This window comes from Macrotis lagotis, chromosome 1 (assembly GCF_037893015.1).
Source record: "Macrotis lagotis isolate mMagLag1 chromosome 1, bilby.v1.9.chrom.fasta, whole genome shotgun sequence".
Taxonomy (NCBI): Eukaryota; Metazoa; Chordata; class Mammalia; order Peramelemorphia; family Peramelidae; genus Macrotis; species Macrotis lagotis.
Genome location: NC_133658.1, coordinates 557647083 through 557663288, shown reverse-complemented (window position 1 = coordinate 557663288; position 16206 = coordinate 557647083). Strand labels below are relative to the sequence as shown.

The 16206-nt window shown below is 37.7% G+C and overlaps 1 protein-coding gene across 1 annotated transcript in view; it reads left to right on the top strand.

Moving 5' to 3' along the window:
- Positions 1-16206, top strand: part of MYH15 (myosin heavy chain 15) — a 116410-nt gene that overhangs the window by 76791 nt on the left and 23413 nt on the right. Inside the window, 5 exon segments of the mRNA XM_074211191.1 lie at positions 2952-3077; positions 6058-6228; positions 7157-7261; positions 10502-10597; positions 15791-15925. Coding sequence (XP_074067292.1) covers positions 2952-3077; positions 6058-6228; positions 7157-7261; positions 10502-10597; positions 15791-15925 — 633 coding nt within the window.

Genomic DNA, 16206 nt, shown 5'->3' with positions numbered 1-16206 from the left:
CATTGAAAAGATCCCTATAGTTATTCCTTTCTCAAAGTAAACCTCTCTAGTGACCCTGGAACTCAGTATCCTTGTATATAAAACAAAGAGGTGAAACTGTTTTTCTAAGATTCCTTTCAGCTCTGATGTTTTATGGTTCTATGAAAATGCCAATCACTTCATACTCAACTTTTCAGAAGCATACTTGTCATATAAAATGACATACCTGTCATTTGGTCCGAATCTGTGATTGCATTGATATAGAGAATGCTCTGGTGAGGAAACTCCTACTACCAATATAGATCTGTAATTATTCTGCTACTCAGAGGCAGAGATATCCCTGGGTCTCTGAGAGATTGAATCAAACAATTAGTCAGTTAAAATTTATTAAGCACCTGCAATATGCCAGCATTTAAGCACTTAGCCTGAGCTATTGATCCAGGGTCACATGACTGCTAAGTGTCCAAAGATGGACCTGGAACTTAGGTCATCTTGACTCTAAGGGGCTTTCTATTTGTTATGTTTTGCTGACTCTCTAAAACAGGGACAGGAACAGAAACTGTATCCAGAGAAATACCTTGGTCTGGTGCTGCCAAAGGCAACTGCAGACAAGATTCAAAATTCAACAAATCTAGGAACTTTTTAAGGGTGAATTAATTGAATACTAGACTAAATATAGCAAGCTAATTTTTAACGTTTGACCCTTGGCAGAAAAAAGGTTCTCCCCTCTGTTTTAAAGTAGGGTACTACCTATATAACCAGCATTTTGAAAATGTGTACTTGGGGGCAGCTAGGTGGTGTAATGGATAGAGCACGGCCTTGGAGTCAGGAGTACCTGGGTTCAAATCCGGTCTCAGACACTTAATAATTACCTAGCTATGTGGACTCGGGCAACCTACTTAACCCCATTTGCCTTGCAAAAAACATTAAAAAAATGTATACTTATAACTATAGCTCACCTTCTGCTGGACATGCTTATAGAAATAGGAACCTAGGTGGCATATGCCCGCAGAAAGAATGAGACTAGAACTATAGTATGAAGAAGAATCAAGGAAAGCAGACTTATTGTCAATGAATCATTTTATGGAAAAGGTAAGGGGACTAACCAAAAGGCTAGAATAGATCATTTGTGTATTTTTGACCTTTAATCCTGACTGCAAGAAGGTGTTAGTTGGGGGGGGGGGGGGATTAATGAAATGATAATGGATGAGAAATTGTCATATGGAGCCTTTATGTATAAACACTCTTTTCGATCTAGGCATCATCACATTCTTAGTAAAGCTATGCTCATAAATACAGGTTAAAAAATTAGCACCTATAAAACCTTTGATCTACTGTGCTGGAAAGGAAGAATCCAGCCTTGTAATGAAGATTTCCAGTAGGGAATCAGTTAGATAAAGAACAAGATAGGCATCTGTGTACCACTTAGCAGGAGAGAAGAGACAGGGAGAAACTGGGGTAGAGAATAGTAGTGGGAAAAGAGGAAAGAAGCCAAAGGAAGGACAAGAAATTCTTTCTTCTAAGAGGCCCAGCTGGTGACTGATTTCCCAGGCTCTCTGAGGTGTCTCCACTGACCCCAACTTCTGATCCAAGGGCAGTGACCCCCTTACCACATCAAGGAGTGGTGGGCATACAACCAAATTCCCAAGCATAGAGAAGTCAAAGTACATTTTCTAGGGTGTTTGCACTTTTTTGAAATGATGGAAGACATCATTAAACACTGATTCAGACCAAAGTGTTTGCTCCTTCACAGCTTAGATGAGACATATACAGGAAGATAATGTGTACTTTGTGGGGAGGTAGGGGTTCTCTAATGTGAACTCATTAAGTTGATACCTATTTAGAAAATTTAGGGAATCAAAATAGGGGACCTGCCCCCTCCCACCCTACCTAGAGAGATATATTAGGAATTCTAATCAGGTACTGGTGGCAAATTCAGTTGGTAGAGTCAACTCCCTGTTTCTCCAAGTTAGGAGAGACTCTCCTGGAAGGAAGGTAAGGAAGGTATTCTTCACCCCTTCCCCAAAACCTGACCTTAACCCATAAAGCTAAGCTGATATAGGATAGGCAACAGGGTATACTGAAACGTGCACAGATTCAAGAATTAGAAAACCTCAGGTTCACATCTCCTCTCTGATGGATTTTCATGGCATTTTCCTGACAGAGTGAAGTACTAGAGATATGGGCTATATGTCCAAGGTGGGGAGGAAGCATACTGTTGGATATTATTACCCTGGACAAAGCCCCAGTTGCACCTTCCTAGTTAGATCTATTCATCTACTTTCTGTTGTCTGGATTTTGCCACCTAAATGAACTAACCAGCTGTGGGATTCTATGTAGTTATTTTTAGGCAATTCTAAAGTGATTATCTGCCTTCCTTCCTTCCCTCCTTCCTTCCTTCCTTCCTTCCTTCCTTCCTTCCTTCCTGTCTTCCTTCTTATCCTTCTTTTCTGTCTTCCTTTCATCCTTTCTTTGATTCTTTCTTCCTTTCTTTGATTCTTTCTTCCTTTCTTTGTTTGCTTCTTCCTTCCTTTATTCTTTGTCTTTTCTTCCTTTCTTCCTTCCTTCCTTCCTTCCTTCCTTTCTTCCTTTCTTTGTTCCTTCCTTCCTTTCTTTGTTTTTCTTCCTTCCTTCCTTCCTGTCTTCCTTCTTTCTTTCCTTCCTTTCTTTGTTTCTTTGTTCTTTTGTTTCTTTATTCCTTCCTTTCTTTTTCTTCCTTTCTTTCTCTCTCTCTCTTTCTTTCTTTCTTCCTTCCTTCCTTTCTTTTTCTTTTTCTTTCTTTATTTCTTTCTTTCTTTCTTTCTTTCTTTCTTTCTTTCTTTCTTTCTCTTTCTTTCATCTCCCTTCCTCCCATTCCTTCCTCTCTCTCTCTCTCTCTCTCTCTCTCTCTCTCTCTCTCTCTCTCTCTCTCTCTCCTCCTCCTCATCCTCCTCCTCCTCCTTCTTCACCTTCTTCTTCTTTATTGTTTTTAGAATACAAGCCTGCACAATATGAAGAAAAAATGGGAAACTGACAGTGACCGTATGAAGAAAGAATTAAAAGAAGCAACAGAAGAACGTCAGAGTGCTGAAGAAAAAACTAAAAAGGCAATTACTGATGTAAGGAGATAGGTGGCTCTCCACTATTCTCTAGAGGTAGTCTTGGACTATGGCTGAGGAACAGTATTAAATATTGGGGTAACAAACGAGTACAGTCTCTGTCATTCCCCTGCCTCATGATCAAGAAGTTGCTTAGTCTCTCTGATTCTAAATTTATTTAAAAAATTAAACTAATGTCATCTCCCCCCCCCAACTCTTTAGAGAAGTAAGGAGGATAGTTGAATTGATCCATGTAAAACCCTTAATGAGAAGGAAGAACAAAAGAAGGGATGCAAACTATTTGTAATGTGAGAATTTGTCCTCTGCTCTAGAAATATCATAAACTTCCTGTCATCCCTTGCAAATAGCTTTCAAATAGCTATTTGCCCCAAGTCAGTAATGGTTTGTGTCAGTGTATGGGAAAGAATCCTGCTTTCATTTTTTAATAACTTTAATACCTCCTGGGAGGCAAGAGCAGACTAGTAAAGAAAGATTTGGGAATTTGGGAAACTTTCAATGTTTCTCTAATTTTTCTTCAGGTGTTTCTCTTCCATTGACATTCTACTGTCAGGAATCTATGCAAAAAAACCTGGCACTTTGGTTGCAAAAGGAGGTAGAGGGAGAGATATAGAGAAATTATTATTAATGAGGACTTCCTTCAGGGACTGTTAGAGTCTGTATACAGAGTACAAGCTAGTGTCCATAGTTCCTATAAGCAACAGTCTGATTCAGAGTCGTAACTAGCAGAAAGATATTGGGATTTTTCCTCCCTTAGAGTGCTGACATTTACTTCCTTCCTCACTCCCTTGTCCTTATCTGGACTTCCACTGCAAAGGTCCTAAATCATGAAGATGATGATGATGTTTGTCCCTTGTCCTTGAAGAAAACCATGACAACAGGGGAGGTGATGAATTGGATTTGAGTGAAGGAAATTCTGTGCTAAGTCACCAGCCTCACTTTCTCCTCCAGAGCCATCTGGGTCCAGTGGCCAGATATGAATCAGGATGATTAGATATGAATGCAAGACAATCAGGGTTAAATGACTGGCCTAAGGTCACATATTTAGAAAGTGTCAAGTGTCCACCTAGCTATCCTGAATCATGATGCCATTCTCCCAACAACTCACCTCCTTCCACATTTACCATCCAAATCTTTTTAGTTAGAAACTATTGACCATGTCACAGGGGCATGACCTGGACTCTCTTGGATATAGAATGGATTGTCCTCTGTGGTACTTTATCACTTCCACCCCCCAATCCTTCATCAAATGTCATAAGAATTCCCAGTTATACCTTGATCTAAGCAATAAATTTCTAAAGACTTTTACTAAATCCCCAGTAGATATGCTAATGTTGATTCTGGAATTCTCTGCAGAAAGTATGGGATGGAGATGAGGACTGTCACTCAGACATTTTGAATCAAAGCAGACACTAGTAGTAGGGAGATAGGCGGTGACTTGAGAAAGCTTGAAAATGTGTTTGCTGTCCAAGAACAAACAATTATCTGAATGTTTGTGAACTCTCTTCCCCAGAGAGTAGTTTATCTCTGTTGAATTCTCTCTCCTCTTTCCTGTCTCTGTTTGACAAGTTTTTGCAGTAGCAGGTTATAAAAAGCTGAGACTCCTAAGAGCGGAGTCTTATTAAGCTGTCCTTGACAATTTTGAGAGTGAAAACTCCTCCACAGCCTCTCCACAAATCCATTCTGTCTCAACCAGCTCTGCGTAGGGCCGTCTGGAGACATCTCAAGAAATCAAACTTCATCTTCTATGTCTTTCTTGAGAAATCTCACAGACTTGATATTAGGCAAATGACTGGGAACCTGAAAATAGATAAGTTTTAATTCTTTAGGAAAGTACTCTCGGTGCTAAATATATGAAGGTCAGCTCTTAATGAAGGAAAACACAATGCTAATGAACATCAGGCTAAAGCCAGGGGTATAGTGGTTAACAAGAGTTAACCCAACTTTGGCCTGCTTTATAGGCCCTGGGAGGTTCTTGAAGGCTCCAGTTAATAGTTCTAACTCTGTGATCTGTGACTTTAATGAAACATTTAAAAAAAGGCATTAGAATGAATGGTTAAGTAAATTGTGGTACATTAATATAATGGAATAGAGAATAGCCTAGTTATGGAGAGAGTTCTGGTCTCAAAAGTCTTCAACTCTTATATATAATGGTTGGTATAAAAGGACAAGTCATTCTATCTCTTAGTATTCTTGGAAAGAATCTAAGATTCTAGAGAAGATAATGACCAGTATTAGTGTCATTTGGAAATTCCCTATACTAGTGAAAGAACAGATCTAGTCTCTCTGTCTATGTCTCTCTTTCCCTATATGTATGTGTACACACACACACACACACACATCTTCCATATGATGTACATTCATGGTCTTTTATGATGTGTTGCTAGTCTGGGTTGCAAAGCAACCTTGAACTTGTTATTCCTCTAGCTTTTTCCAAGCCCAAATTATACATAATTTGGGGAATCTGAAAGATGGCAGAGTCAAAAGTAGCTTTAAAGAGACTAAAAGATGGAGAGGAAAAAAGCAGTAGTGAGGCTTAGCATTCTATCAAACCCCTAAAAGTACATTAGGATTATAGCTTTACTAGAAGATATGTCTAAGATGCCTTTGAGCCCAATTACCTCATTTTTATTAATATTTAAAAATAATTTTACATACACTCATAAGATCTCTCCCTTGAGCAAACCAACCAATCAACCCAAAAGGCAAAAGAAAAATCTGCATTTCAAGCAGAAAAACAAATTTCTACATGTCCATGCATGGAGATGTCTATGGAGGACAGGAGATGAATCAGCTGCTTCCTTTTTTTCCATCGAAGAAAGTTGATGGATTCATTAACTTGCCCTGGCTCATACTTCTAATAAGATTCTAATGCAAGATTTGAACCCAGATCTCCCTAATTCCCCATCTAGTATCTTTTCTATTTCACCACATTGTAAGAATAGTTAACTGGTGGAAAACTCCTATCTTTTTCTCATTCCAGGTATCATTGTTGTCAGAGAGTTTGAAGAAAGAACAGTACACCTGTACTCACTTGGAAAAGATAAGAAATAATATGGAACAAACCATTGCAGAATTAAAGAAAAGACTAGAAGATACTGAGCAGAATGCTCTAAATGGGGGCCCTAAGCATATCCATAAACTGGAATCCAGGGTATGAGTCTGGCTTTGAACTAGGATGCCATTAGGACCCATTACTAAGGTAGCTGGGAATATGTTGTAAATATAAATAAGGCAGAGGGTAAGTTCTCTAAACATCACAATAAAAAAGGAAGGAGTCTTGAATCTTAGCTCCATAGTTATCTCTTTTTTGACATTTGGATAGCTCTAATTTCTCTGAACCTCAGTCACCTCATATATAAAATAGTGACTATATTATATCTATTTCATAGGGTTGTGAGGATTGAATGAGATGATAACTGTAGAACGTTTTGCTTAACTTTAAATGACATCTAAAAATCATTAGTTGTTACAGAAGTTGTAATAACTGCCTTATTAGAATCCTACTATAGGACATGTTAATCATACAATTGAAAAGCCTTTCAAGGTTGACAAAGCACCTTCCTTACAATAGTCTTATGAAGTAAACAACATAGGTATCCCTCTTCTTAAGTCTCAGTTTCTTCATCTGAAAAATGGGAATAATCAGTGAATTGTCTAGGATCACGAGGTTACAAATATAAGATCCTAGATCTTGCAACCATCCGCTACACTCTGCCTCTCAGCCTTGCAATTGTAACTATGCAACATCTCAAATGATATGGGTATGTATACAGATAAATTTTTGCCTAGCCTTGGTTCTGAGTTCCATTGTTTGAGTCTTAGATGCTGTAACTGAACAGAGGGAAAGTTAGACAGGCTTTCTCCCACCTAAATTAGATTTTGAACATGAGAGAGAGGAGTTAGTTCATGCATAGATGATAAAAAGACCATTTAATATTTCAAAAGTCCCTTTCAGTCCACAATACAGAGAGATTCTACAGCTTCCCTTATTTACCCTCCTCCCAATGATTTTGTAGACCGGCCAATGAAATACCCATTTTCATGCCAACCGGTAGATTGAGGTAATATTTTGGTTGCAGATCCATGAACTAGAAAATAAACTACAGCGTGAAACACGTCGGACTTCTGAGGCCCAAAATGGAACCTGGAAATTTGAGAGATCTATTGCAGAACTGTCCTATCAGGTACTGTGGGAAAATTATTTGAAGCAGAGTGGTGATACAGGAGATAGAGCACTGAACTTAAGAGTCAAGAAGATCTGAATTTGAATTCTTTCTTGAGCACTTGCTACCTGTGAGACTTTGAGTGGTAAGAGGTCACTTAACCTCTCATTTCCTCAGTTTTATCATCTGTAAAATGGGAATAGATAATAGCATTTATTTCACAAAGTGGTGAGAATTTAATAAGATAACAATGTAAAATATTTGGTGACCTTAAAGCACTAAATAAATGCTAACTATTATTATTGTTGCTGTTGCTTTTTGTTGTTATGCTTTTTCAGCTCTGGAGGAGAGAGTAAGGCTGGTGTCTTTGCCCAGTCTTCCCTCACTTAAATCCAATTCACTTGCATGTCACAGCATCACCTCCCTGATGTCACAATCCTCTTCGAGAACAGAGGGCAACAATAACAACAACAATCTTCCCTTAGGAGGATGTGCAGTCTTTCAACTCTAACATGGTTTTCTCTCACCCACCGCTTTTGCTCTCCATCTTTGTTATTTCCTTAGTTGTAGATAGTGATTCACCCATCCTGGTCTCCCTTGCTATTAGTGGTATGGGTGGCCCCCTCCCCTTTCAGAGCTTTCAGGAAGCAGAGTTGACTGGCAAGCCGCAATTAAAAGTGAAAAGCTATTTATATACTCAAGTCATTTTTCACAGTTGGTGTCTTATAGCTCCCTCAGAAAGATGACTTTCTCTGTGAAACTGGGTGAGAACAGGGTATAAATGAAGAGAATGGCAGGCAGACCAAGCCAACTACAGTGGAATGCTTAAGAAAAAACTGGACCAAAGTAGAAGCAATGGCCAATTCTGCTCCCAATTTTCAGGTTTCACAAAAATTCAAAGAACCAGAGCAACCTAATGATTTGTGTTTCAATGTGAATATATTTAGCAGTCTATTTATCAACTAGGTTTTATCACCTCCAGTCCTCATATATTTTTTTAATCAATGACATCTCATGGGATTTTATTAATATTTTAGATTTCTTCCATAGTTAGGGTGCTGGTCACTATCATTTTTTTCTCTGTATACAGAAAGATATCATACCTTCAAAGAGCCTTAGAAGTTGACTTCAGCACCTTTAAAATAACAATACAAGCCTGCAACTGCAATACATTTAAGAGAAAGAAAAAATAGGCCAAAGAAATGAAAACCAATCAAGGGAAAAAAGTACAGCCATATAGACCCAAAGTCCCCATCTTGCTCTAGCCATATTATACAATACAGTTCACTTGCTAATTTCAAAGTAGAAAGGCAAAAAAAAAGTATAAAGGCAGTAATTTATAGACCTTCCTCAGATAAAGGATGCTTGATATGTATCTAGCTGCTACAGGCTGGAACCAGTCCATCTGGGAGTCAGGAGACCAAGATTCTATTCTGGTCCCCGCTTCTGATTCTTTGTCTGACCTCCAAGCCAACATTTCTCCACCTCTATAACAAGGAGGATGGTGTTAGTAATTGGCAGCAGATAATGTTTCTGAAGGGCTGTGATATTTTCAGAGGGAATATGCTCAGGGAATACAAAGTATGGCCTTTACTTGTATAGTTTTTCCTTCCATTCTTGTCAAGAAAGTGCAACTTACTCTGGAATCTGATATTTCTCTAGATGAAACTGAGAATGGAAGGCATCAATGGAACAATGGAAAGCATTTTGGTTTAGATTTAGAGGATCTGGGTTTGCAAACCAAAACTAATACTAACCCTTTATTTGACCTTGGTCAGGTTGTTTAAGCTTTAGTGTCTTCAGTTATAAAGAAAGAGGAATTTGGGTTTAGATGACCCCAAAGTATCCTTTCTTAATTCTTTTATCCTGTAGTTCTAGGACAGTACCAGAGACACAAATCCAATTAGCAAAAGCATTTAATTAAGACAAGTAACAACACAGCAAAATTAGAAACAATCAAGTTTTTTTCTGCATTTATACACAAATAGATAATGATCTCTTACACTTTACAGGTCTAGTTTTTTTAAAGTGTTGAATACTGAGTAAGTCAGTTTGACTGGACTGCAGTGCTTGAGTTAAAATTAAATGCATAGATTGGGAGCAGATCATGGACTACATTGAGAGACAAGCAGAGGAATTTGAACCTGATGAAGTACATTAGAGAATAGAGTACTGAAGTGACAAAGGCAGAGGTTCAGGAAGATGGGTCAAAGCCCTGTGTGAGGATTGTTGGAGAGAAGAGTAAATAGAGGCAAGGAAAACAGCAAGCAGAATGTTATTGTAGTCAGGGACTGAATAATGTGGTAGTAACAGTAATGGAAAGGGAAAAGTGATTCTGAAAGAAATCATTTGAAATCATACATAATTGGATACAGGGAAGGAGGAGGAAATCAAGAGATTACAGAGATTTCTAGCCTAAGATATTAGAATATTGGTACTATCACTGAAAGGAAAATGGGCAGGAGTATTGGTTTGGGGAATGATGTAATAACTCTCAATTCAATATATCCAAAATTGAAATTAAAGTTAAGGCACTTATAAACATAGACCTGTAACATAAGTAAGAAAGTCAAGATTGTTGATAGATTTGAAAACCGTAATATGATACAGTTAGAAGAAGAATCTAAAGATTACCCATTCCAATCCTCCCATTTAACAGATAAGAAACCTGAACCTCAGAAAGGCTAAATGACTTAGCTGGCAGAGAGGTTGAATTTGAATTACAGTCCTCTGGTTCCCAATCTAACAATCTTTTTTCTGAATCAGCTGAAGGAGGTATCTAGTTGAAGCCATGAGAAAGATAGACAGAGAGAAAGATCAAGAGAAAGATCAAGTATAGAGACATAGAAAGGGACAGAGATAGATAGATAGATAGATAGATAGATAGATAGATAGATAGATAGATAGATAGATGATAGATAAGAGACAGACATATAGACAGACAGACAGAGACAGAGAGACAGATAGAGAACTAGAGATAGTAACAGAGGAACAGAAAGACAGAGACAGGGATGGGATGGGGGAGAAACAGAGAGGAGAGAAGGAAAGAAAATCATGTAAGAATTTTAAGAGCCAAAAATGTCCAATCTGTACATCAGAACAACAAAAATGATTCCATTGAATAAATAATTAGCTCACACTAACAAGAAGGCTTAAGAGGAATAATTGTACCATTTACTCATGAAGCAAGGCTTCTCTCAACCTTGTGGGTCTGCTTATCCTGACTAAATTATTTTCATTTATGTCTTCTCTTGTTTGTAGGCAGAAGAAGATAAGAGAAATCTAAATAAAATGCAGACTATGATAGATAAACTGCAGCTAAAAGTAAAAAGTTACAAATACCAAGTGGAGGCCGTAGTAAGTACTGGGGTACTTACTAAGTACTCTTTAAAACTTACCTGTTCTGTAACTATTCCCATTCAGTTGTCACCTGGGAAAATAGTCTAATGATCTAATCTTTAATAAGGTGTTTATGGAATGATGACAAGTACACATAGCTTTGAAGGGGTGGCACATTAACTGAGGACCTTTATAGAGAGCAATGTCTCCAAGAAAAGTAATCTACCATGGTAGGTGTGCAGGTTCTATGGCAAGCTAGCTTTCTAGCTTTCTATTGTGGGCTGGGAGTGGCCTTACTTATTACAAGAACCATACCATTTTATTTACATAGACTCAAAGACTCTCATAGTTGGAACGAATCTCAGAAACCATGTCATCTAACCTGTCCTTAATCCAAAGAACTTTCTGTAACTGCTCCAAGTGGTTGTCGAGTCCTTTCTTGAAGAAGTCTAGAGACAGAAAATCTGTCATCCCCTGAGGAAGCTCATTCATTGTTAGGGATTTTTCTCCCATGACTAATCTAAATCTTCCTGAATACAACTTCAATGCAATTGTTTCGGTTCTGTCTCAGGTAGTTTTCATTTAAGATTTATTGAAATATAGCTCTGGTAAACCTGGTTTTTAACTCATTGGGATTCAAGTAGAGCTACTTGTCTATGCCTTAAAACACAAATCACACTGGCTTTCACTGATTGACCAATAATAGATCTAAGCCCCATTTGATCATTATTTGGGTTTTTGTTCTAGCCAGAAACTCTGAGGGTCTTCCCACCCCCCCAGATTGATATTTTTATGAAGTCAAACTAAGTCCTCTTTTGCCCCCCAAGTCTTACCTAGGCTTAAATCACTTGAAAGGGCATTGCCTCAAATAAATTGAGACTTGGGAAAGATCTTAATTTAACAGGACCAAGGTCTCCCATTGCAACCCAGGCCTATGTCTTACCAATGGACTTAATGATTCTGAAGGAGAGAGTGAGGCCAATGAGCTTGCACAGTCCTGCCTCATTAAAACCAATTCACTTGCAAATCAAGACATCACTCTCCTGATGTCATTGGTCCTCTTGAAAGAATGAGGGGAAAATAACAGCTCCTGGTACCAAATGACACACATTTAAACCAAATAGCAGTCCTTTAAAAACTTGAAAATTAAATGTCTCATTTTCTCTCCATTTCCTCTTACCATAGCCAATTGTCCCTATTTTCTTCACCATTGTCTCCAATGGCTTCTTCTCTAGAGATATTACTACCCTGGTTACCATCTTCTACAATATTCTGACCTGTTATTACTTTCCTAATATATGACGATCATAACTGAACATTTTACTTGATATTTGGTCTAACCAAGACAGAGAATAACAGAAATATTGCAGTCTTCTTTATGAGCCCTTTGCCTTTCAGTTCAATCCAGAACAGAATTAGATTTCTAGACTGCCATGCTCTATTGTTGAGACATGTCAAGCTTGTAATCCACTGAAACCCTAGCTCTTTGTCACAGAGACTGTCTTTGGTCATAGTTTCTCTCTCCTTAAGAAGCTGCTTTTTTCGAACAATATGGAACAATGTATTGTTCCCATTAAATTTGTTAAATTTAATGCAGCACATAGCTGCATCTATAAAGCTCATTCTGGGTCCTCTATTTTTCAAAGTCTTGGCTATCTTTCTCAGTTTTAAGTCATGTGCAAATGATAAGTGTATTTCAAACAAGTTATTGATAAAAACGATAAAGAGTGCAGAGCCAAGGACAAGATCTGGAGTATTCCTCTAGAGAATTCCTTAAAGTTATCATTAACCTATGACTATTTTTTTTTTGGATCTGTTCATTCACAGCCCTGGCCTTGAGTCAAGAAGACCTGAGTTCAAATCTGACTTGGGTGATCCTGGGCAAATCACTTAACTACTTCCTGCCTCAGTTTCCTGTAAAATGGAGATAATAGTCCAGAGGTAACCTGGGAGCATCTGCCTCCCAGGATTGTTGTGATCAAATGAGATAATATTTGTACAGTGTCTGGTATATTAGGGATAACCATCTAATAAGTGCTTGTTTTCTTCCTTCCTATGCACAAGGATAGCTTGCAGATGCTTTGCTGGAATCTGTTTATTTACAATATTCAAATGATTTACCCTGTCGAAAGATGGGGGAGGAGAAGGGGGGCAGGAAGGGGTAGAAATAGAAAAGATTAAGTTAGTTTATTATGACCTGTTCTGTTTCCTTTTCTAAATGCCCATAAATTATTCCTGAAATACTGTTTTCTATTATTTTACTAATAATAGAAGTTATGATCCCTAGCCTATAGTTTTCAGGTTCCACAATCTTCCTTTAAAAAAAATAGAAGAGGATATTTGATTTTCTTCTATCCCACAGCACCTCTACTAACTGCAGCTAATCAATAATATCTGGCAGTTCTTTCAGTGCTTTGGGATAAATTTCATTCAGGTCTGATAATAGGAATTTACAGAAGATAATAGGTTTCATCTCATCCCCTATCTCTGATTTCCACACTTTGCTTAGCATTTTTGTTCTGTTATTCCTAGGCCAAGATCACCTTCTTCCAAAGAGAAACCAAAGAGTTATTGTGCCCCCTGCTCTTTATTTTACCAGGCTTGGCTAACCTTTTGGAGGAATCTTCTCTTTCCCCTTCTCTCTTCAATTTGAATCACTCTTGATTAGGTGTTGCAAGGTTGGAGACCCTTCTAAGAGATATTCCAGTCCTGGCTGAGAGCTCATCACTCCCACATTTTACGTGGTTCAGAAATCCAAATCCCACTGTTAGACACCATCTTCTTAGCCAGCTGTTCATTTCTCAAATCTAGTTTGCTTTTCTGAATTCTGTACCTTCAATTAGTGGTAGGGATTGAAAACCTCAGAAGCACAGCTGGTGTTTTGTTCGGTTTTCAGTGTTTTGCCTGGAACTTCATAATCTTTAGCAATGTTCTTTAGGTACCTCCTTTTGGGAATATTATTTGTCCCCACATGGATCTTTAGTAGTCAGTATTTTAACAGTTTTGGATATGAACTAGAAGTTGGCAAACCTCTCTGTTATATAATAATAATAGCTGACATTTTATGTAGGGATTTAAGATTTGCAAAGTGATTTACAAATATTATCCCCCTTTTATCTTCATAACAACCCTGAGAGATGCTACTATTAATCCATTTTACAGATGAGGAAACTGAGAGAGATGGGGGTCAAGTGACTTGCCCAGAGACTCACAGCTAGAAATTGTCTGAAGATCAATTTGAATTCAGGTCTTCTCAACTTCAGATCTATCCGTTGTGCTACATAGCTACCTCTATATGTCAGACTAATAATTAACTGCCTTAGTATTGATTACCAGACACTATTACTTATCTCTTCTTCTTCTGACTATTATTGAGTGACCTTTCATTTGATAGCATCTGATTCATAGCATCAGTCCTTGTAGTATAAGAAGCATTCCCCTCTCTAGGAAGAGCTTTTTAATCCATTACCCAGCTTCAAGTGTCTAGTTCTCTTTATTCTCCCTCACTTCTCTGTGTCCCCTTCTAACCTTTAACTTCCTGATGCAGGTGAGGTTTCTCTTCTATCTCTTTATTTTTTCCCTTTATTTTCTCTATGGAGCACTTATTATATTTTTCAAAAGAACACTTAATTTCTCCTGTTACTTGAAGAAGAAAAATGTGTTCCTGCAATCCTTTTACTTTTTCTTCTTGATGGAGATCAATTTGCACTTTATGTCTGCCTAAGTCTTACCTGGCATGAACAGAAATAGACATAACATGCTTTGCACAGATCTTCATAAAATTCCCTTTGTCTATCCTCCATAGTTGGTTGAACCAAAATTATCAGTCTTGTCTTCTTTTTGGTGATTTTTTTGACTAACTTATATCTAACCAACTTCTAGCTGAATTCTTCTAACTTTATGTCAAGGAAAGAAAAGACAATATCTGGAGATCAAGCACAAGGAGATAAAGGAAAATAGATTGGTACTCTATAGATTTATAGAATATAGTTCAATTTTAAGGAGATATAAGAATATAGACCAATAGACAATAGATCAATAACAAATACATATAGGAAAACTAAATATTAGATTATAGTTCTATTGGTTATACATCAAATATAAGGAAATATAGGAAAAGTCAATCAATAGAATATAGATCAAATACAAGAAGAGGTAGGATTACAGGTCAGTAAAATATAGATCAAACACAAAGAGAGATATAGGAAAATAGATCAGTAAAATATAGAACATTTTAAAGAGTTTCAGGAAAATAGCTCAAGAGGATATGGATCAATCACAAGGAAATTTAGGGAAGTATAGATCAATAGACTAAGATCAAAGACATAGGAGAATTGAATATTAGATATAGATTGATAGAATTTGGATCAAACACAAGGAGATATAGGAAAATGATCTATTAAATGTAGATCAGACAAAAGAGTTATAGGAAAAATCAATCATAGGATACAGTTCAATCATAAGGAGAAATAGGAAAATGCATCAATAGAATATAGACCTATAGGACTGGTGTAACTAAATGGTACAGTGGATAGTGTTGGACCTGATGTTAGGAAGATCTGAGTTCAAATCTAACCTCAGATCTTACTGTGTGACCCTGGACAAGTCACTTGATCCTTGTTTACCTTATCAGTAGAATGAACCAGAGAAGGAAGTATCTCTGCCACTCTGGTATCTTTGCCAAGAAAACCCCAAATGAGGTCACACACATGTGACTGAGATCATTCAACTCCTTCATTTTATAGGTGAGGAAACTGAAGCCCAATAGGAAACCAAGGAAACTTAAACCCAATAGGTTTAAGCGCTTTTCCTCATGTCACATGGATAAGAAAAATCAGCGATTCAAACCTTAGTTTTTCTGACTCTAATATTGCTCTGAATATTAGGACAGTGGTTCTCAAAGTGTGTCTTTGGAGGATTTGAACTCAGCTTTTCCTGATTCCAGGCCCAGAAATCTATCCACTGGATCACCTAGTTGCCCCAGTGCTTTCTAAGTTCTCAAGTATGTCTCAAGTCTCAGTTTAGAAGAGGATAAACCTATTGATTTTGTAATTTGAGTTTCTGGCACATTTAAAACTGCTTATATAACTGAAATATCATAGAACTCAGGAGTTGTAATCCTGTTACAGACTTCTCTTACTATGTTAACTGTGGTCATAGCAGAAAAGCGTGAGATCACCTGAGCTCTTGGGACTTCTTTTTTATTAATAGGAAGCACAAGCCAATCAATATCTATACCAGTTTAAGACCCAGCAGTGTGAGCTAGACGATGCAAAGCAAAGAGCAGAAGAGGCTGAATCACAGGTCAACAAACTGAAGGCTAAAGCAAGAGAGATTGGGAAAAAGGTATGTCACATATACAAGAGGTTACATATTAACCATTTCATCAGCTATACCCTACACTCTGCAATTTTATGAACCTAGCATTTGTAAACTTAAAAAAGAAGCTAATTTGCCTTCCTCTTTCTTTTTTCTCTTCCCTCCCTCCTCCTCCTCTCTCTTCTTCCTTCCTTCATTTCCATCCTCCTTCCCTCCCTTCCTTTCGTCTTCATTCCTCTCCTCCCTCCCTTCCTCCTTCTCTCCTTTTCCCTCCATCTCTCTTCTCTTTCCCTCTCCCTTTCCCTTTC